Source organism: Telmatherina bonti (assembly GCF_933228915.1).
Source record: "Telmatherina bonti genome assembly, chromosome: 6".
NCBI lineage: Eukaryota > Metazoa > Chordata > Actinopteri > Atheriniformes > Telmatherinidae > Telmatherina > Telmatherina bonti.
Genome location: NC_136624.1, coordinates 39,315,566 through 39,338,725, shown reverse-complemented (window position 1 = coordinate 39,338,725; position 23,160 = coordinate 39,315,566). Strand labels below are relative to the sequence as shown.

The 23,160-nt window shown below is 47.9% G+C and overlaps 1 protein-coding gene across 1 annotated transcript in view; it reads left to right on the top strand.

The window, feature by feature from the left end:
- suclg2 (succinate-CoA ligase GDP-forming subunit beta) overlaps positions 1 to 11,597 on the top strand; it is a 138,893-nt gene extending 127,296 nt beyond the window's left edge. The window contains exon 11 of the mRNA XM_079242640.1: positions 10,853 to 11,597. Within this exon, the coding sequence (XP_079098766.1) occupies positions 10,853 to 10,965 (113 nt within the window). The 3' untranslated portion in view covers positions 10,966 to 11,597. The remainder of the gene's footprint in view (positions 1 to 10,852) is intronic.
- Positions 11,598 to 23,160: the final 11,563 nt, after the last annotated feature.

Here is a 23,160-nt window from a genome sequence, read left to right as displayed (position 1 = left end):
GATCTTACTGCTTGGATGATGGCGAAGTGTGAAAAGTTGAGTTTTCTTCATCATTTTTACTTCCTGCAGAGTTTCAGGCGTCTTCTTTTGTTTCTCGCAGTGATTCTCCTTGGTGCCAGCTGCACAGATACATGGTTTTAGATTTACATAAATTATCACAATACAAGATGAGTGGAGAAAACCTGGTGCGAACATCAGAAATTAAAGGTGTGAGATACACATCTGCGCAACGTGCGTCGCCTTTTTTTTTTCTCCTCGCTGATTTATCACACAGCAAAACATAAAAATGTTCATGAGATGGAAGAGAAAAGAAGAGATCAGTCGTTCCACGTTCCTCACATTAGTCCGTGTAATTCAGCCCGACTCATCAACAGTCCAGAAGGTCAGTCCTGCTGGAAGGTCCAACCACGCTTTCCTGACCGGGGTCTAATCCAAGCTTTAGTTGTGGGTCATTACATCCTGGGCTGCAGTCTTGCGGAGAGGATTGCTTCAGAATCAATCAGCTCAGCTTGCTAGGCCGACTGCAGGGCAGTGCGAACGGCCCAGTGCTCTTCAACAGGATCAGAATGGATTAACAAGCACACTTTTAATTGGAAAGGCTCTCTTAAAAGGCCGGGGTTGATTGCGCTGGCAGAGAGTTATGTATTCCCAAATGTGGAGAAGGAGAGCCATGTGGTCTAAATGCTGTAGGGATATATTAGTTCATGTAAGAAGTGAATGAATCTAAAACTGGCCCTAAGCTCTGGCATTAACGCTCCTGTTTATCCGTTGCATAATCATGCAAAAGATTCAGCTCAGAAAGGAAATACAGACACATTTATGCACCAATATTTGTTCAAGCGGTGGATGGAAGGAGAGTCCTGAGGAAGTGCAGTACTGCCCTCTTTGGCTGCACTGTGAACATGGACTTACTGTGTTGCAGTGTGAGGATGTTGTCTGCCACTGAGGGGAAAAAATCCCTTTTTAAAGAGTCCTCAGGGTCAAGGGAAAAGGGTGAGTGCATTCGCTTAACCGTGTTCCCCAACCTATTGATTTGCTCAGCCATTCTCCACCTGCCTGTGGAGGCGTAGAGGCGGCCTTATCCTGAAATTTATCCCCTGGTTTAATTAAAAAGAGATGTGAGATGGTAGAGAGGTTGAGATGGCTCCTTCCGTCTTGACAGTGTGATTACAGCTTAAGAAGCCATCTGCTGCAGCCCATACATGCAACACATGCTTTTAACCACTCGAACATTGACTTTATATCACACAGTAGATGTCAAACATTAACTTTTCTTCTCTCGCCTAAAAAAATCCACTTTCAGCTTCCATACTTCGATTGAATTCTTCAAGTACAGAAAACAGTTTAATAGTTTATGACCGTTTCAGGCTTTTTGTTGGAGTTTACACAGATGGGAATTTTTAAAAGACTAGTCAGGCCTTTCGTAATCAGCTTGTCCTGTCATCAATAATAGACAGAAAACTATCTTCGATCACAAATTCAAACATTTATAAGATGTTATCTGTTTGTGTCATTTCTGTGAGGATTTAGCAACTGTGCTGTTTTGGTCTTTTACCTCCATCGTCAAGGAAAACTTTACAACTATTAAGCTTTCTCGTTTACACCTTAAAACTGAGCTTGAGAGGCAGAAATGAGGAGATTCCTCCAGGCTGAAGCTGCAGCTAGCATCAGGTTTTCTCACTTCTCTTTACCTGCAGCAGCTACAGCTGTGCTCATATGTCTTCATCCCCTTTCATTAAAAAAAAGGCTGAATTTACAACAGCCACTCAAATAAATGGAGACTTAAAAAAGGAACAATAGCTAAAAATTAGCAAAAATATAATTTAGTAACATAAGACACTGTTTTTTTCATTTAATTGAGTTGAAGAAAGAAAAAAAAACAAACAAACAAATGTGTCCTGGACAAATGAGAGACTTTTCTGTTGAACAGAGGGACAAAATACCTGTCAACAGGTGCAGAAGTCTGACTGAGAGGAACAGAAAACACCTGACTGGAGCGGAAACATTAAAGGATTGTTCAACTAAATATTACTTTATGACTGATGGAATATGGAATAAATTATCTTATTTGTTTACTTTTTAAGAAAAATATTTTTGTTGATGCAGAATTACAAAATAACTTAATGATTTTCATAAAATTTCTATTTATTATTACTTTAGTCGAATTCAGCTTATTTTACAGGCAGCTGTTTTTTTCCTTCTTTAATGAATAAATATGAGCACAACTGTAGCTTCAAGTTTAGCTCTGTTCTTTTTGTCGGCAGCAGCTAGCTTCAAAGTTAGCTCACTAACTAACCAGTTTAACCTGGTAAACCATTCACAGAGGTCTGCTGGAACTACAAGAGCTGTGTTGTTTATTGTCAACGCTTGAACCAACACATTCATCTGTAAACAGGAAGTTTTACATCTTTGTCTGCTCCTACCTACGCTGCGCGTCTCAGCTACTGTTGCCTCCTCAGTAAGGAAAGTAGCCGTTAGCTGTTTAAAAAGTTACTAGACATCATTTAATGACATCAGCTAGTTAGCATAATCAACATGGTATGTACAGGAGGAATAATGTCGAGTAAAAAGCAAAAAGTGATGAAGAAAATCTTAAGATTTTAAGAAAATCTTCATTAATGAGCATTAACTCATTAAACTCATTAATTCTTTGAAATTTTTAAAAACGCTGTCAACTCTTTGCGGGTTATCCGGGGTCGTGTCGCAGCCGCTCTGATTTCCGGTCCTCGTCGCCTCAGAGTCCTCGTCGCGGCAGAGTCCTCGTCGCGGCAGAGTCCTCGTCGCGGCAGAGTCCTCGTCGCGGCAGAGTCCTCGTCGCGGCAGAGTCCTCGTCGCCTCAGAGTCCTCGTCGCCGCAGAGTCCTCGTCGCGGCAGAGTCCTCGTCGCGGCAGAGTCCTCGTCGCGGCAGAGTCCTCGTCGCGGCAGAGTCCTCGTCGCCTCAGAGTCCTCGTCGCGGCAGAGTCCTCGTCGCCTCAGAGTCCTCGTCGCGGCAGAGTCCTCGTCGCGGCAGAGTCCTCGTCGCGGCAGAGTCCTCGTCGCGGCAGAGTCCTCGTCGCCTCAGAGTCCTCGTCGCGGCAGAGTCCTCGTCGCGGCAGAGTCCTCGTCGCGGCAGAGTCCTCGTCGCCGCAGAGTCCTCGTCGCGGCAGAGTCCTCGTCGCGGCAGAGTCCTCGTCGCGGCAGAGTCCTCGTCGCGGCAGAGTCCTCGTCGCGGCAGAGTCCTCGTCGCGGCAGAGTCCTCGTCGCGGCAGAGTCCTCGTCGCGGCAGAGTCCTCGTCGCCTCAGAGTCCTCGTCGCGGCAGAGTCCTCGTCGCCTCAGAGTCCTCGTCGCCCCAGAGTCCTCGTCGCCGCAGAGTCTCGTCGCCTCAGAGTCCTCGTCGCGGCAGAGTCCTCGTCGCCTCAGAGTCCTCGTCGCCGCAGGGTCCTCGTCGCCTCAGAGTCCTCGTCGCCGCAGAGTCCTCGTCGCCTCAGAGTCCTCGTCGCCTCAGAGTCCTCGTCGCCGCAGAGTCCTCGTCGCCGCAGAGTCCTCGTCGCCGCAGAGTCCTCGTCGCGGCAGAGTCCTCGTCGCGGCAGAGTCCTCGTCGCCTCAGAGTCCTCGTCGCCGCAGAGTCCTCGTCGCGGCAGAGTCCTCGTCGCGGCAGAGTCCTCGTCGCGGCAGAGTCCTCGTCGCGGCAGAGTCCTCGTCGCGGCAGAGTCCTCGTCGCGGCAGAGTCCTCGTCGCCTCAGAGTCCTCGTCGCCGCAGAGTCCTCGTCGCGGCAGAGTCCTCGTCGCCTCAGAGTCCTCGTCGCCGCAGAGTCCTCGTCGCCGCAGAGTCCTCGTCGCCGCAGAGTCCTCGTCGCGGCAGAGTCCTCGTCGCCTCAGAGTCCTCGTCGCGGCAGAGTCCTCGTCGCCTCAGAGTCCTCGTCGCCTCAGAGTCCTCGTCGCCTCAGAGTCCTCGTCGCCTCAGAGTCCTCGTCGCGGCAGAGTCCTCGTCGCCGCAGGGTCCTCGTCGCCTCAGAGTCCTCGTCGCCTCAGAGTCCTCGTCGCCTCAGAGTCCTCGTCGCGGCAGAGTCCTCGTCGCGGCAGAGTCCTCGTCGCGGCAGAGTCCTCGTCGCCTCAGAGTCCTCGTCGCGGCAGAGTCCTCGTCGCCTCAGAGTCCTCGTCGCGGCAGAGTCCTCGTCGCGGCAGAGTCCTCGTCGCCTCAGAGTCCTCGTCGCCTCAGAGTCCTCGTCGCCGCAGAGTCCTCGTCGCGGCAGAGTCCTCGTCGCGGCAGAGTCCTCGTCGCCTCAGAGTCCTCGTCGCCGCAGAGTCCTCGTCGCCGCAGAGTCCTCGTCGCCGCAGGGTCCTCGTCGCCTCAGAGTCCTCGTCGCCTCAGAGTCCTCGTCGCGGCAGAGTCCTCGTCGCGGCAGAGTCCTCGTCGCGGCAGAGTCCTCGTCGCGGCAGAGTCCTCGTCGCGGCAGAGTCCTCGTCGACTCAGAGTCCTCGTCGCGGCAGAGTCCTCGTCGCCTCAGAGTCCTCGTCGCCTCAGAGTCCTCGTCGCCGCAGAGTCCTCGTCGCCGCAGAGTCCTCGTCGCTCAGAGTGCTCGTCGCCGCAGAGTCCTCGTCGCTCAGAGTGCTCGTCGCCGCAGAGTCCTCGTCGCTCAGAGTCCTCGTCGCCGCAGAGTCCTCGTCGCCGCAGAGTCCTCGTCGCCGCAGAGTCCTCGTCGCCTCAGAGTCCTCGTCGCCGCAGAGTCCTCGTCGCCTCAGAGTCCTCGTCGCCTCAGAGTCCTCGTCGCCGCAGAGTCCTCGTCGCCTCAGAGTCCTCGTCGCCTCAGAGTCCTCGTCGCCGCAGAGTCCTCGTCGCCGCAGAGTCCTCGTCGCCGCAGAGTCCTCGTCGCCGCAGAGTCCTCGTCGCCGCAGAGTCCTCGTCGCCTCAGAGTCCTCGTCGCCTCAGAGTCCTCGTCGCCGCAGAGTCCTCGTCGCCTCAGAGTCCTCGTCGCCGCAGAGTCCTCGTCGCCTCAGAGTCCTCGTCGCCTCAGAGTCCTCGTCGCGGCAGAGTCCTCGTCGCGGCAGAGTCCTCGTCGCCTCAGAGTCCTCGTCGCCGCAGAGTCCTCGTCGCCGCAGAGTCCTCGTCGCCACAGGGTCCTCGTCGCCTCAGAGTCCTCGTCGCGGCAGAGTCCTCGTCGCGGCAGAGTCCTCGTCGCGGCAGAGTCCTCGTCGCCTCAGAGTCCTCGTCGCCGCAGAGTCCTCGTCGCCGCAGAGTCCTCGTCGCCGCAGAGTCCTCGTCGCCTCAGAGTCCTCGTCGCCGCAGAGTCCTCGTCGCCTCAGAGTCCTCGTCGCCTCAGAGTCCTCGTCGCCGCAGAGTCCTCGTCGCCTCAGAGTCCTCGTCGCCTCAGAGTCCTCGTCGCCGCAGAGTCCTCGTCGCCGCAGAGTCCTCGTCGCCGCAGAGTCCTCGTCGCCGCAGAGTCCTCGTCGCCTCAGAGTCCTCGTCGCCTCAGAGTCCTCGTCGCCGCAGAGTCCTCGTCGCCTCAGAGTCCTCGTCGCCGCAGGGTCCTCGTCGCCTCAGAGTCCTCGTCGCCGCAGAGTCCTCGTCGCCGCAGAGTCCTCGTCGCCGCAGAGTCCTCGTCGCCGCAGAGTCCTCGTCGCCGCAGAGTCCTCGTCGCCGCAGAGTCTTGTCGCCGCAGAGTCTTGTCGCCGCAGAGTCCTCGTCGCCGCAGGGTCCTCGTCGCCGCAGGGTCCTCGTCGCCTCAGGGTCCTCGTCGCCGCAGAGTCCTCGTCGCCGCAGAGTCCTCGTCGCCGCAGAGTCTTGTCGCCGCAGAGTCCTCGTCGCCGCAGGGTCCTCGTCGCTCAGAGTCCTCGTCGCTCAGAGTCCTCGTCGCCGCAGAGTCCTCGTTGCCACAGGGTCCTCGTCGCCTCTGACACATCATCGCAGCAGGGTCCTCGTCGCTGCAGGTTGAGCGGTTCCTCCTAGAGATACCTGGACTTCCCTCGACACACACCTTGGGTTCTGGAACCTCAAAAAGGATTCTGTGCATCGTTTCCACTAATGGTTTAGTCATACCTGATGATGAACTTAGGATCACAAGCTCAAACTTTACGTAACAAAGATGCCATTTTAAATCTGATGGATGTAGCTGCAGCTTGTCCTAAACAGCCGTCTAGACAGTTTAAGAGATGTGAAAACTTCCATTAATGACGGAGCAGAACATCAAAGCAGAGAGCATATGCTCTGCTGAGCAGCAACTCACTCCGAAGCATTTGATGTTTGACACGCAGCAGCAGGGTTCGTTCATTTTGGACTGAGAGGGGAATACTCTCGCTGTTAGACGCTGATTATTGTAAGAATTAGCAGTCAGAGCCTGAAGTGCGAAATGCCGTTTTCATACCAGCAGTCTGAGGTTACTGAGTTGCCAAATAACATGACTTATTTTTTAGTTTACTGGACTCACTGGTGATAATCTGCTGGCTGTAACCCAGTTATTTACACCATTAAATCAGTAGTTTCTTTGTTTGCTCAAAACCCTAAAAAAAACTTTTATTTAACTTTTTTTCTTAGAAAAAGTTGAACCTAGTTTTATTTTTCATGTTCAGGAATTTCAGATCAGAATCAAATGATGTTTATTCTGTATTATTTCAAGGTCAATGATAATTCTGATGAGAACTGGCGAAGTTCGCTGCACATCGTGGTGTTCTAGACTCGGCGTTGTACGTTATAACCGTGTAATGCACGGCTCCTCTGAGTTTAACCCTTACATGAACCATGTTTCTGTTAAAGATCTTCTGTTGGTTACTTTTCTGAATGGACATTTCTGAGCTTTTAAAGGACCTGAAAAAGGATGGAGGTTATAAAATACTTTCTTTAACATCCAAGCTGTGATTGTTTTTATGCTCCTGTTTAATCAGAAGAGATTAATCCCTCTGACATACTGTTTTATTGTTATCAATACGTCCCGCTTTAACCAACATTTCCACCGTTTTATATGTTTTTCTTCTGTTACCTGCCTGGAGACTGCAGATGTAAATCTTTCTCTTATCCGGCACATCGAGCTGTTTGCTCTGATTTTAGCCCCTGGATGGCAGATTTTTTTTTAAATTAGGGTCCGAGTTATACGAAGTATAGCTGGAGCCTATTGTTGTTGAAATGTTTATTATTATTAATTTAATTCTTCTTATCGGCACAACTCACTCAGTTGTGTTTATTTTATGACTTAATTTTCATTATTTTATTCATTTAGTGTTAATTTACTATTATTCATTTATTTAATTATTATTTATTTTCCTTTATTTATTGGTAATCATTTATTTAATATTTAAGAGCACTTTACTTCGTTCCAGTCGTCTTTATTTTATAAGATTTTATTTTTTAAGACTAAAAATCTTAAATTAGTACACATATGCTTACTTTTTTCAAGGTAAGGTAATTACAGAGAATTCCTCTTGTTTTCAGAGTATTTTTACTTGTTTTGGGAAGTCTTGACAAGCCAAATTTTCTTGTTCTGTTGGCAGATAATTCATCTTATTTTAACAACATTTACCTAATTTTTGTTTTTTTTTTTTCTTGTTTGTTAAGGCTGAGTTTTTGCAGTGCAGGATTTATCTTGTTTTTAGGGGAAGTGGAGCCCAGTGGTTCCAGAGAGAAGTGGAACCCTGGGGGCCCTTGATCAAGGCCCTTCACGCCCCCAGCTGCTCTCTGGTGTATCTGGAGATGGGTCAAATGCAGAGCCGAATTTCCCAAATGGGATAAAACATAAAAATGATTATGAAATAAAAAATACTGAGATGGACTTGAAAACCTGTCTGGGATGTTCCCTCATCCTCTCTCTCCATCACAACGTGATCTTAACAACAGAGATGGTTTTTAACCTGCTAAAACCAGCTTAGTGTCAGTTTTTGGACGTTCTGATCAGAAGACAACCAGCTCCAGACCTCAGTTTCCGGTTAAATGTGGCGTAAAGTGCTGTGACAAGTCTTTGTCTTGTATTTGTTAGCGCCGTCACTGACAGGCCTGATGGTCTTTTAGCAGTTTGGACAGAAACTGATAAAATGCTGCAGGAATATTTTTAACTTTTAGTTTTACATTCTTCATTCTGGTTCCATTAACCCCATTTTCTGCCAGTCGGAGGAACGAATCTTCTTTTTGGTCTCATTTCATCACCACTAAACACTTAACCAGAATTTCCCATCAAACTCTGCCTGATGTGCATCTGCCTTCAGTTAAATGCATGTATCCACGGTGTTCCCATCCAGACTGAGAGTAGGTCTCTGGCAGCACCTAGTGGCTGCAGGTGAACACACACCTGAATACACTCTGCAGCTCAACACACACAGTCACGCACTTGACAAGCAGGGGCTCGGTTCCTGCTGCTGCGAGCTATCAGTGCTCCCTACCGCTCACAATGGAACTGCAGCAAGTCGACACGCACGTCTGTGCAGAAAAACAAGCAGAGAAATGCATGACTCTGCTTTCACACTCCCACAGATGTGTTATTTCCTCCCCTCAGACTTCACATGAATTACACAGGTAGCGCAGATGCATCATCTTAGCCCTGCTGCTCATTAATATTTATGACTTGAGGGGGGAGAAATAGCAACAAATGCATGTGTTGTTTACTTTTTTTTGTCCTGTTTGCATTTTCCAGAAACATATTTGTCTTGTAGGAATATTTTTACATGACTCCCCCCTCAACAGGTTTTATCTGGTTTTTAATGTTTCTGATCACCTGATAGTTTAGCCTGTCAGTGGAAGTGAAGATGTGGTTCATGGATCAGCCTGTTGAACGTGAAGCACCTGGCGTCGCGCCGCCGTGCTGCCGCTGAGCGACTGCAGCAGCGACGAGCCAGACGAACATCCAGACCACCCTCTGCTGTTTGATGAGGAAACGACTTGGACACCCTACGCTCTGTTTATGTGCCGCAGCAAAGTCTCTTCCTGCTCTTATTCTAATTAATTACAGAATTGATTGTTTGCCATGCGAGCTTGCAGAAAATATGTTTGGAATGACTTATTATAAGGCTGGACAAAAGAGATGAAATATTAGGCGTTAAGTGGCGCTGGTAATAGAATTCCTCATGAAAGGTGTATTGATCCGGGTGGCCAGACCTCCAGAGAATTCACATGTCATGCAGTTTTAATTACACGCCAGTGAGGAGAGCTGAGGTCAACCTGCAAGCGTCTCTCACACACACACACACACACCTTCAGTCACTTAGATTAAATCAGAATGAATTCGGGGAGATGCTAATCATGCACAGACGCTGGAATAACATCACACCTTGTTTTAAGAGAGCATACACAGCAAATCATCCGTCTTATCAGGAATCGATCTGCTGTTTGAGAAAAAGTCTGAAAGGAAGTGTGAAAAAGCCGCCTGAACATCAACCTTCGGTTTAATATGGAGATGGTTGTAGCAGTGTAGCATCAGGCGCTAATTCAGGAAGAATAAAGGTTGTTCGGCTCAAACATTGAGGACAAAGCAGAAGAAACGATGTGATTTAAAGTGATTTAGGAGTGAAAGGCTGTAATCTGCTGCTGGAAAGCAGGTGATGGACACGTTGGGGACAATGTGACGTTCTGCAGGTTGATCCTGTCTGGAATTATAAACCCAGAATAAATGAAGTATATCTTCACTGCTACAAAGGCTGTGGGTTTTATCTCTTACTGCCGACGTGTCAGAATCAACATATGTGTTTCTGTGTCAGGAAATCCACCTGGAACATGTGAACAGTTGTCTCCTAAAAGACAGAAAACTTTATTTATACAGGTTGTCCCATCGAGACATGCAGTCTGTTTGATAGGGAATGTTAACCAGACAGGCATGGTTTGGATGATGGAGGAAACCAGAGGAGAGAAGGACTTTCATCTCCATGGAAACCAGAAGGACCTTTGTCTCCATGGAAACCAGCAGGAGCTTCATGTCTGAGGAAGTGACGAGGAGGGCAGAGTCTCTGCTTTCATGTGACACCTTGATGGTGAAGCTCCATGTGGGCAGTTCTGTCCTCATGTTGGCTCCACTTGTTGGGGTCTGAACTGTTGGTTTGGATGCTGGTGGAGTCTTGTGACCGAGTTTTCTGCCATCTTGTTGCTACTGTATGCTACATGTTAGCATGGCTGCTTCCTGCTTCCACGCTGCCTTCTGCTCAGAAGGTTCTGGTCCAGAAGAGGTGAGGGGTTGACCAGTGTGTTGCTTTTACCACCGCTGTGAGGACATGAAAGATGTCAGAGAAGTTATGGTTTAAAAACAATCATCTAATTTATTCATATTTACAAAAAGAAGAGTAGAGACGGAAGTTAAAGTTTAAAGGCAGAAGTGAAATGTTTCCTTCCTTCTCTTATATTCATGTGCAGATGCCGAACAGCTGCATTTAGTTAATTTTCAGCAGCAAAGAGGGATTTCTGCTTTATTTGACCTTCTGCTCCATTGCCCTCTTTTTTACCAGCCAACCCCCCCCCCCCCCTAGTTGCCCTCCCAACCCCCCCATGGCACCGCCTCCCCTGTGTTGTGACAGGACTGTCAGCTTTGCATTTGGCTGATCAGCGTGCAGCGCTGGGAAGCAGCCAGTTCAGACTGTGGAGCCTCGGGGGGGGCGGGGGGGCGGAACATCCCCGGGAGCCTGTGTGCGCGCTGGTTTCCAGGTCTATCGGGGGCGTGATCATCAGCGTGTCACTCAGCACCTGCTACCCCCGACCCGACCCACGCACCAAATTGCCCTTCTCGCTGTTGTTTCCATCCGCGACGGCGCCGGCGTTGACCCATAACTCCATCCATCTGTTGCGTGCGCCGATTCCTCCCGAGGAGCTCTGTCACAGCCTGGTTCACGAACACGGTTGCAGATGGCAGAGCAGCTTCAACCTTAAGATGTTTTTATTGCTGCTGACGGTGTTTCTGTGTCTGTTAGGAACCAACGTCCAGGAGGCCAAGCGGATTCTGAGCGAGAGCGGCCTGCCCATCACAGCTGCTGACGACCTGGACGACGCCGCCAAGAAAGCGGTGGCCGCCATCAAGAAATAGAGCCGTCCGTCCAGCAAGCATTTATTTACACATCATCACCCTGAGCCTTTTCTCACACATGCAGACCTCAAGCATTTACTCACATCGGCCTTATTTCTTCATCGAACCATCATCCACTTCCCATTTTCTTTTTTAATTCAGTAAATTTGCTTCATTTAATTCTTCAATTTTATTTCCCATTAAATCCCAAAAATCTCATCAGCCTTCATGACTTCTAGGTGGAGACCCGACACTTTGTGCATTCCATGTTCTGAAGCAGTAAGCTTTATTTCTCCACATAAGGTGGCTTTTTTAAAGAAAACTAAGCAAAAGAAGACATGTTTATACTTTAAAGACGCCGTACAGCATGAGCTGGGACTCCGCAGTGGATTTAGGTGTAACTAAAAGCAGTGTTTAAGTCCGTCTGTATCAGTGTGGAAGTCGGTGAAAAAAGCCTCGTCTGTCTCTGATCATGTCTTATTTAAGTGCTACTCTGAGATTCAGTCCATCTTCCTCCTTCATATGTGCCTGTCAAACAAAGCCTGAAGGCTTTTGTAAACTAAAAGTAAATCAAGAAAAGAATTATTATCTTTTTTAATAATTATTAACCATGTACATTGAATTAATCTATGTATATAATCCAAGACATTAAAAGCAGATATTTGAAAGTGACTCTGTTGTGATTGTCCTCCTCATTTCTCAGCTGTCCTCGGTCCAAACTGCCAGCAGACAGAAAGTTAGGAGGTCAGCAGGAGCAACATTTTACTGAGTTCACTCCTTTTTGCAGAGTAAATGTGTTTGCAGGATCCAGTGAAAGTGTTGGTGTGAGAAGGGAGACCCTCAGCAGTTTCTACGTGTTTGCCCTTCAGCGTCAACACTCGCAGAGCAGCAGAAAACACTTCAGCCTGGATAACCTTTTTTTCCCCGCATTCCTGCAGCTGTGTTTGTATTCTGCATGTCGGTGTGTTTCTGCAACATGGTTTTGATTTGAAACGACCCATGTGGTCCAAACCAAAATATTCTGTTTACTGTCAAATGAGAAAAGGGAGAGAGGGAGATTTTTATGTTTGAGACGGTAGAATCTGCAAATATTTCATCTTTTTATGATAGAAAAAGTTGTGAAAAGCTGAAAAAAGGTTTTCATTCGGTTAAAGAACCGTTTTTAAATTTGTCCCAATGAGAGGATGGATGGATAGAAAGATGGATGGATGGATGGACGGACAGATGGACGGACGGTCGGATGGACTGGTGGATGGATGGACAGACGGATGGGTGGATGAATGGATGGATGGATGTACAGACAGACGAATGGATGGATGGATGGACAGACGGACGGATGGACTGGTAGATGGATGGACAGACAGACGGATGGATGGACAGACGGATGGATGGATGTACAGACGGATGGATGGACAGACAGATGGGTGGATGGATGAACAGACGGATGGATGGATGTACAGACAGATGGATGGATGGATGTACAGACAGATGGATGGATGGACAGACAGATGGGTGGATGGATGAACAGACGGATGGATGGATGTACAGACAGATGGATGGATGGACAGACAGATGGGTGGATGGATGTACAGACTGATGGATGGATGGATGTACAGACAGATGGATGGATGGACAGACAGATGGGTGGATGGATGAACAGACGGATGGATGGATGTACAGACAGATGGATGGATGTACAGACAGATGGATGGATGGACAGACAGATGGGTGGATGGATGTACAGACGGATGGATGGATGGATGTACAGACAGATGGATGGATGGACAGAGATGGGTGGATGGATGAACAGACGGATGGATGGATGGATGTACAGACAGATGGATGGATGGACAGACAGATGGGTGGATGGATGTACAGACGGATGGATGGACAGACAGATGGGTGGATGGATGTACAGACGGATGGATGGATGGATGTACAGACAGATGGATGGATGGACAGACAGATGGGTGGATGGATGGATGTACAGACAGATGGATGGATGGACAGACAGATGGGTGGATGGATGAACAGACGGATGGATGGATGGATGTACAGACAGATGGATGGATGGACAGACAGATGGGTGGATGGATGTACAGACGGATGGATGGACAGACAGATGGGTGGATGGATGAACAGACGGATGGATGGATGGACAGACAGATGGGTGGATGGATGAACAGACGGATGGATGGATGAACAGACGGATGGATGGATGTACAGAGAGATGGATGGATGGACAGACAGATGGATGGATGGACAGACAGATGGATGGATGGATGGATGTACAGACAAATGGATGGATGGACAGACAGATGGATGGATGGACAGACAGATGGATGGATGGATGTACAGACAGATGGATGGATGTACAGACAGATGGGTGGATGGATGTACAGACAGATGGATGGATGGACAGACAGATGGGTGGATGGATGGACAGACAGATGGATGGATGGATGTACAGACAGATGGATGGATGTACAGACAGATGGATGGATGGATGGATGTACAGACAGACGGATGGATGGACAGACAGATGGGTGGATGGATGTACAGACAGATGGATGGATGGATGTACAGACAGATGGGTGGATGGATGTACAGACAGATGGATGGATGGACAGACAGATGGGTGGATGGATGGACAGACAGATGGATGGATGGATGTACAGACAGATGGATGGATGTACAGACAGATGGATGGATGGATGGATGTACAGACAGACGGATGGATGGACAGACAGATGGATGGATGGATGTACAGACAGATGGATGGATGGACAGACAGATGGATGGATGGATGGATGTACAGACAGACGGATGGATGGATGGATGTACAGACAGATGGATGGATGTACAGACAGATGGATGGATGGATGGATGTACAGACAGACGGATGGATGGACAGACAGATGGATGGATGGATGTACAGACAGATGGATGGATGGACAGACAGATGGATGGATGGATGGATGTACAGACAGACGGATGGATGGACAGACAGATGGGTGGATGGATGTACAGACGGATGGATGGATGGATGTACAGACAGATGGATGGATGGATGGATGTACAGACAGACGGATGGATGGACAGACAGATGGGTGGATGGATGGATCCTCAGAGCAGTCAGACCGACATAAAGAACGGTTCTATAAAAGTATGAACAGTAACGTCTCCATGCGGACGTTGTGATGACTGAAACCGTCCGGCAGCAGCAGAGTTACTGTAAAGAGAAGGAATGTCTGAACGTCGGTGGATAAACGATGGACACAAACGTTCATTTGGAACAATGCAGCTGTAGCTCAGACGAGTGAAAATTATCCCTGCAAAAGTAAACTGATGAAGTGAAGCAGAATGAAATAAAAGGTTTCAGTACAGATAGTTCAGGTGTTCAAACCGACCACGTCGGCACCGCCGGTCCCACCTGCGAGACCTCTGGCATTAAAAGGTAGAAGCTGAACCATTTCTTCTTGGAAGACGTCGTCATCCTGCCATCTTCTGAATGTTCCGCTGGAAAACCGTCAGAATCTTCTTAACTACGGATCTTAAACTGGTTTTAGTGGGTTCAGTTCGGCTCTGTGACAAAACGCCTGCATGATGCCCAAAACCAGCTTGTCTGGCGGAAATCATGTTAAATTCAAAAGAACTCAAACAAGCTGAAAGTCGACAGGATGTTGCAGCTGTAAGTGATGCAACTCCAGCATTATTCAAACAAAATCAAACTTTATTTATAAAGCACTTTTCATACAAACTGCTCAACCTATTCATTTGTTTTCTACACCAGTTGGTCCAGTTCAGGGTTGCTGGGGGGGGTGGAGCCATCCCAGCAGTTAGCAGGCGCCTGGCAGGTTCAGCCTGGATAAACTCTTTTACATTACAGCAATATCAGCTCATTAAAAACAAGACTTCACACACATCTGAACACACATGCACTCACACACACACACAACCCAACCCCCACATCATATTTTAACCTCCTGTCTCTTTAACTGAACATTAAAGGAAAATAAACATCCAGCTTGATGCTGCTGAAACGATATCACGCCGCCGCCACTGGAAACCACGCAGATCCGATCAGGTCCACTGACTTTTTCTGACTACTGTTAGAAAACTGGTTTCCACAAACACGTTGTTAATCTGTAAAATAAACACGTCGGTGCTGCTTTTCTCCCATTAACATAAACATCTGTTGTGTTTGTAGCGTTTCAGCTCTTTGTTTATGTGACTAAAGCTTATTAAGGCCGGTTTATACTCGCATGGCGTCTGTGTCAGGATCTTAACCGCTGCAGGTCTGCAGAGATTCCACGTCCACCCCTTCAGGCCTGAAGTCCGACCTGACTACACAAACACAGCTACGTGGAAGGACTCCTGATTGGTCAGAGACTCCTGATTGGTCACAGTGCGATTAGATGACTCTGGATGTTTGGGTCTTGTCGGGGAATGAATGCCATTGGACGCCATTAATGTTCTAGAACAGGAAATACTTGCTGTTTCTTGTGTCTTTTAGCCCCAGTTTGACATCCGAACCCTCTTAATCTCCCCTTATCAGCTGCTTTCATTCCCAGTAATGAAGTTGGAGCTTCTGTTGTCCCAGGAGAGACTAGAAGGAGCGACTGTCCTTCGTAGCGTCTGCAGAGTTTACTGAGACCTCTTCCTGTCAGACACTGACTGTGTGATGGATTATCTGTCAGGCAATCTGAGAGGACGCCTAGACTCACAGGATCGACTTCCACCACAGTAAAAGACACTCTCAAAGCACTTTCTCCCCCCCACCCATGTGCACCAGAGGAAAGCTGGGAGAAAACTGAGTTTCTTAAACATCACAAACTTGTGTTTTTTTTTATTTATTTAACTTTACTGGAAGAAGTCAAGGAGACTCTAAAGAGGCCCTCTGGTTACTTTACGCTTCACATCTGCTTTCCACACAGTTGGGAGTGACACGTATTAGCAGGATGATGGTAAAGGAAATTGTTTTGTTCCTGAAATTTATTTGCAAGGTATTAATTTTTAGCATCCCTATCAGTAAGAGTCATCTGGAGACAAACTGAGCTTCTGCGCCGCACCGTGCCAGCCAGCCAAGCCGTTAAAAATGGGCTGAAGGGTTCAATAATTGCCTTATTTCATGCTCTTCCCTGCGTGTGTCAGAAATATCCCCGCTGATGGATTGGACGGAGGAATTTAAGGCTTGTTAAAGCGGGCTTCTCGGCCCCTGATATTGTTTAATTCAGTGTCAAGCTGGAGGTCAGAACGAAATGTGCACACTGATTTACTGGGCAAAATTAGTGCCGCTCCTTCATATAAATATAGATGAGGAGGAGAGAAGCTTTGGAGGTCAGCCTAAAGACTTCTATCATGTGGCCCGCTGCTTTTAACTCGGCTAATACCTCCAGAGGTGAGAAACGGCCCCTTTGCACGGGCCCCTCCTTTAATTAAGCCAAATTATTATGCAGCAGGAGTTTTATTTTTCCATTCTTGGTGCCTCCGTTTCTTTTTCCGTTTATTTTTCTTTCTCATAACATGACAGCTTTTTGTTTTTTCATGTCAGAACAGTAATTGCCACTTTAGGAATCTGCTTCAGCGTCTCGGCGTATTGAAGAAACGGCTGCTTGTAAAAAAAGCGCTCTTTTAGACAACAGGGTCAAGGCCGCCTCCCAGGAAGTATTGGATATTTATTGAGTCATTTGGAAGCAACAACTATGAACATATTAGTTCATAAAAAATAAAAAAAAAAGCAATAGCGGCATGAATTGCCTCGGGCTATCGTGTTTCATTTTTCAGGGACAAGACGTTGCTCAATATTTGCAATTTTCTGGCTGCACATCTGTTGACCGAGCAGCGGACAGATAAGGAGTGAGAGCCGGTGTGCACGTGTGTGTGTGGTCCTTTATCTGATACACACAAGTCAGCTTATTAATGCATCCATCTTTGTATGAAGTGTTTGCATGTTTTAAGTCTGAACACATACCCAACATGAACCCTGCATGGATCCTTCTATTAACACTGAAGGTGAGTTTTATGGAGGAAAATCCTGCAGAGAGTAAAAATGTCAGGAGCGAAGTAGGATGTCAGCTGCGTGCTTTGTAGCAACGCTGCCGTTCAGGTCTTCGGATTTGGCCTTGGCTCGCAGATGTGCAGAAAAAATCCATTTCCCTCTCTGCAAACTGTTGTCAGTGTGTCTGTAATTGAAGGACTTGGAATCGATTTGAATTACCTCGGCTGTCTCCAGAAATTGAGCGAAGGGGAGGCAGATTTTAAAAAGTTGCAATAAGCAGCACACCTCCTGAATCTTCCTCGTTTTTCCACGACAATCTATTTTTCCCCGTCCCTCATCCAGCAGCTCGATCGTTACAATTCAGGCGTCTCTTATAGTTTCTGAGTAAAACACCCAAGTTTGACCTGAGAGAACATGTGGAATGTTTCCAACAGAGCTAAGCCTTCCCATCATGCCTTGCTTTCTTTCCATTAAACACTTATTGTTTCTTCTTTTTGTCGTCTTATCCAGGCTGTAGTTGATCTAAAGCTGTTTTTTCATTTTTCAGAACTTTTATTGATCCATTTAACTTGAAATCAGGATAATTGCCGTCCAACGTCGGCGACTCTTCGCTAAGCCCCGCCCTCCATAGTAACTGTTGCTACGCCTGGCAAGCTTTTCACTCCACCTTTATTCCCTGCCAAAGAGCAGGATTAAAGATATTCCAAAGGAAATCTTTTCTAAGTTCTGGAGTAAGTTGGGAATTATCAGAACAGCAGACGGGAAGGACAAGAAGATACTCCTGAGAAAAACATTCATAAGTTCAAGTGTCTGCAAAGCAACATTGATGAAGAAGGTATTAATGAAGGTTTACTGTTCGTTTCACAGACTCGGTCCCCATGTCTCGACTCTTCATGAACATAACAAATTTATAAATGAACAGCAATGTTTTGCATTGCAGTGAGTCAATTTGTTTTATTTTAAAGGGGTCATCACCAGGAAATCGCACTTTTTCAAGTTAAAATGTGTGTTGGTGTTGGACGGAAGTGGTAACGTCCCCCAATGCCTTTCTTTTGAAGACGGTCGAGTTTTTCCATCTGGGCGCTTTGTTCGCAGCAAAACTGTCCACAAGGCTGAAGTCTTGCAAACTTTTTTTTTTTTTTTAATTTGCCCCTGGGATTTCATCATCCCGGGGAGCTAACTGCATCAACCCGCCCCTGTTCTAGGCCTAAACACACCCCTCTTCTACGCCTCAGTTGCAGTTATCAACAAGCTGTGAGAAGATGTGGAAACACCGGTCCCAAGTCCACTGCTCGGTTTTCTGTTGCCAAAACCAACACCGGAATGTTTTTCCTCTTCCTTCGTCAGCGGACTAAACTACCAGGGACAGATGGATAACATTAGTTTTTGCTGATAATGCACCTGCATCTCTGCCGGCTGCGGCCTGTTTGTGCATTTTGCAAACATTTGGGAAAAACCAGGTGAAGACGGCATCAACCCTGCTGCGGCTGGAAAGAGGGGCATTTGCAACTTTAAGCGGATCACCATAATGCAGTCGGTAAGTTTTGCTACTGATATAAAGTTAGTTTTTGCCGTGACCTGATGATAATAATGCTAATGTTAACGCTAATGCTAACGGGACAAGTCTAAAGGTTTAACCTCCTGCAGTGTACAAATGAGATCCATGTTTTATTTTCTTATATCTATTTTATGCTTTGCCACGTAAATGTTTGTAAAAGACTTCTCTATTTCTTATTTTTCATGCCTGCTACCACACAGTACAATATTCATGATGATTGGTTAGTTTTCTTCCGACCACAACATGACAGTTATCATTTAATCTAACACGGCGACCATCATGTAGTCTGATGCTGCCATCGTTTCATCAGGGAGGAGATGTATTTGTATATGAAAAAGTGACATCTTACTTCTTTTATATTTCCTATAGCATCAGATTTCATCACTGAACCATTAAGCTTTGATTTTTCTGATATTTTCACATAATGCGTGTAAAACCGGAGCTGTGCAGAGCGTAACATTTTCGGATAAATTTATCAGACAAAACCTTGTCTGTGTATAGCAGTGTGTGAAATAAAATTTGTGTGTTTTTAATATTCTATGTTGCATATTTTGGTGTGTGAAAACCTGTTTTATTTAATATTCTTTTTTTTTTTTTAAAGAGTATGCAAAGCACTTTGTGTTGCCTTTGGCATGAAAGGGCTTTATAAAGTTTGATTTCATCTATTGGTGTTACAACATTTTGATTACTCATAAACTGCAGCTATTTACAGCTACAATCTGTTCATGTGATGATCTGTTCACATGATCCCCCCCTTCCGGCGCTGGACTTCCAGCTATCAATCAGCGCACACCTCATTAACATTATTTAAACTAACATATGTGTTTATCAAAATATTTTATGAAATCTCACATGATAAGTTTTATTATGAGTAAATTGTCAGGATCAAAAGTTTTTAAACAATTATTTAAAAACACTGAGAGGACAGTGGAGACATGAAAAGACCAGGCTATGACACCTTTAAGCTAACTTTAATGTTTAGCTCGTTGCTAAATGTTTTGCAACCGGCGTTACTTCCTAGTGTTTATCTGATATATTTGTTTAACTCCAAGCAGTAAACAACAACCTTACACAATGTTCAAGCATTTTAGTTAATATTCCGCTAGTCTTTTAGCAAACAGCTGTGTGCTAGCTGGCGTTAGCATGTTACGTTGGAACAAACATGGTAAATTCCCCACAGTGAAAATTCTGTGTATTTGCAAAATGTACCAACTAGCAGCAGTTTGCTATAAAGAAATCAGACAAGAACCATTAAAACAGCTGAACACAGTAAAATAACAAGTGTTTTCTCCAGGTTTAGCAGAAACTGCAACTTTCAGTGACCCTGCAGTCTCCAAATCTGTCAACCATACTTTTAATCAGATATTCTATTTGAAACAACTTAGATTTCTAAGTTCATTTTCTACAAAATTCCTGCCTCCTTGACCAGTTTCATCAACTTTTAGAGTTACGACTCTAAATAGATAGACACATTTTTGCAGCAGCTTTTTTCGTCTGATGAATTTTTCTTTCTCTTCGTCGTCTTTTTGTCAGACTGCCATCATCATCCTTCAGGAAGCAGCTTTCATCCTGGCGGAGGAGTCCTCTGGAATGGCAGAAGTTTGTTTGATGCGACCTTGGAAGGCCAGAATCTCCTCATTAAACCAGCAGAACGCGGCTTCATGGTGCTGATAATTAGACTCTAGTTATCCTGGTGGAGGGTCTGGCAGGTGTTTAGTTGACACTGTTTCATCTCCCAATGCCAACCTTTCAGTTAAACTAAAGTCAGACACTCTAGAGACGCGTGATGCAGAAGCCCATGCAGATTATCCCTCCCGTGTTTGTCTTGTGAAGGTGCATCCTGGTGAACATCCAGGTCAAGTCGCTGGTTTAGATCCAAACTGGGTGGTTTGATCCATCAGCTTCATGAGATGCACCAGCTCCAGTTTGTTAATGTGTGTGTGTGTGTGTTTATCCTGTGTGCGCAGCGCAGGTTGTGCCTCAGGGTGAAGGTGACTTTGACAGTTAATAGCGATAACGGTTACTTTCCATTGCCTCCTTCTCTGCCGCTGTCGTCTCATACTCCGGCTGAATATATGAAACCTGTGTGTCGGGTGCTATCGCCGTCAAACGGCTGCGGCTTGCGTTGAGAGGCCGAGCGGCGGGGAAAAGTGGCCTGTCGCATGTGATTTTGGCAGCAATGTGAAGCAGAGCAGTAATGGCCTGGCTCGAGTACTCTCACACATCCAGCTACAAACAGATGCAGTAAACAAGGTGATGAAGTTCAGCTCCTGGATGATGCAGCAGCTCTGGTAATTGGAGTAGGTGTGTTTGTTATTTTTACTCAGGAGCTGTGGGTGTGTGTCACAATGTGCGCAAACATCAAAGCTGTGCATTTCTGCATACGTGTGTGTGTGTGTGTGTGTGTGTGTGTGTGGTGTTTCAGCTCGGCTGGGAAGATATGAGGAGCTGTTTGAGCAGATGAATATGCTTGAAGTTGTGTTTGTGCTCAGCGTTGTGAATGATTTGCTTTTCCTGAGCAGGTGAGCTCAAACCAGCTCATCTTCCTCGCCTGGATGTTTAAACGACAAGAGGAGCTACACACATCATTTTTTCATATATTCATTCTTTATATTGTTAGGCTAATTCAGGGTCTCAGGGATCCAGTCAACTGGCTGGCAGGAGGCAGGACCCGCCTGGACTGGTCACCAGTCCATCACTGGTCCAACTCACCCTCAGAGTCATTCCTGGGAAAATTTAGGTATAGTGGCCGATGCTGATGTGTCGTTCATGAACAAACTGGCTCTCATAGCCGATTCTTTGTCATGAACAAGAAGAACTAATTCCTGTTAAGAGAGCTGAATCTTTAGAAGAAGCGTGACTTTGTTTTGATAAGCACACTATGAAGCCAACACGAGTAAAGTCCATGATCACACCACCATGTGTAGAAGGAAAGATTTCTTACATGACGGTGTGTGGTGATACTAACACGTACAGAAGGGGCTAGAAGCCAGATTTAAATTACGTGTGTCAGAGAAAAATGCAAAAATTAATTCATTCAGAGTTGTAATGTTCAGCTGTAAGCTGGAGCCTATCCCAGCAGTCTTTGAGCGAAAGGCAGGGTACACCCTGGACAGCTCGCCAGTCCATCGCAGGGCTTAAACAAAACTATATTTTTTAATTTAGAAATGCACAAAAATATTTTTTAAAAACAAATTAGCAAAACACACAATGCTGAAATTGAAGCTCTAAATGACACAAACTGAAGAGCAATTTCAGAGCCGAAAGAACCGACTCTTTTAAGGGAATTGAGTCAAAAGAGCTGAATTGTTGAAAGGAGCCAAACTTCCTATCAGTGTCCAGCAAGTGTGAAATAAAAATTAAGACTTTTTTATCGTTGTGACGAATACACAACGCACCCTGCCTCCAACCGCACCCTGCCTCCAACCGCACCCTGCCTCCAACCGCACCCTGCCCCCAACCGCACCCTGCCCCCAACCGCACCCTGCCCCCAACCGCACCCTGCCCCCAACCGCACCCTGCCTCCAACCGCACCCTGCCCCCAACCGCACCCTGCCTCCAACCGCACCCTGCCCCCAACCGCACCCTGCCTCCAACCGCACCCTGCCTCCAACCGCACCCTGCCTCCAACCGTACCCTGCCCCCAACCGTACCCTGCCCCCAACCGTACCCTGCCCCCAACCGCACCCTGCCTCCAACCGCACCCTGCCTCCAACCGCACCCTGCCCCCAACCGTACCCTGCCCCCAACCGCACCCTGCCTCCAACCGCACCCTGCCTCCAACCGCACCCTGCCCCCAACCGCACCCTGCCCCCAACCGCACCCTGCCTCCAACCGCACCCTGCCTCCAACCGCACCCTGCCCCCAACCGCACCCTGCCCCCAACCGCACCCTGCCTCCAACCGCACCCTGCCCCCAACCGCACCCTGCCCCCAACCGCACCCTGCCTCCAACCGCACCCTGCCCCCAACCGCACCCTGCCTCCAACCGCACCCTGCCCCCAACCGCACCCTGCCTCCAACCGCACCCTGCCTCCAACCGCACCCTGCCCCCAACCGCACCCTGCCCCCAACCGCACCCTGCCTCCAACCGCACCCTGCCCCCAACCGCACCCTGCCTCCAACCGCACCCTGCCTCCAACCGCACCCTGCCCCCAACCGCACCCTGCCTCCAACCGCACCCTGCCTCCAACCGCACCCTGCCCCCAACCGCACCCTGCCTCCAACCGCACCCTGCCCCCAACCGCACCCTGCCTCCAACCGCACCCTGCCTCCAACCGCACCCTGCCCCCAACCGCACCCTGCCTCCAACCGCACCCTGCCCCCAACCGCACCCTGCCTCCAACCGCACCCTGCCCCCAACCGCACCCTGCCTCCAACCGCACCCTGCCCCCAACCGCACCCTGCCTCCAACCGCACCCTGCCCACAACCGCAACCTGCCTCCAACCGCACCCTGCCCCCAACCGCACCCTGCCCCCAACCGCACCCTGCCTCCAACCGCACCCTGCCTCCAACCGCACCCTGCCTCCAACCGCACCCTGCCCCCAACCGCACCCTGCCTCCAACAACCCTGCCTTGTTAACTCTCTGTGGGCAAAGGCTTGGTGTCTTTACGCCATGATGGACGTCAGTTTTTTTAAGCTTTCCCCATACAGCGC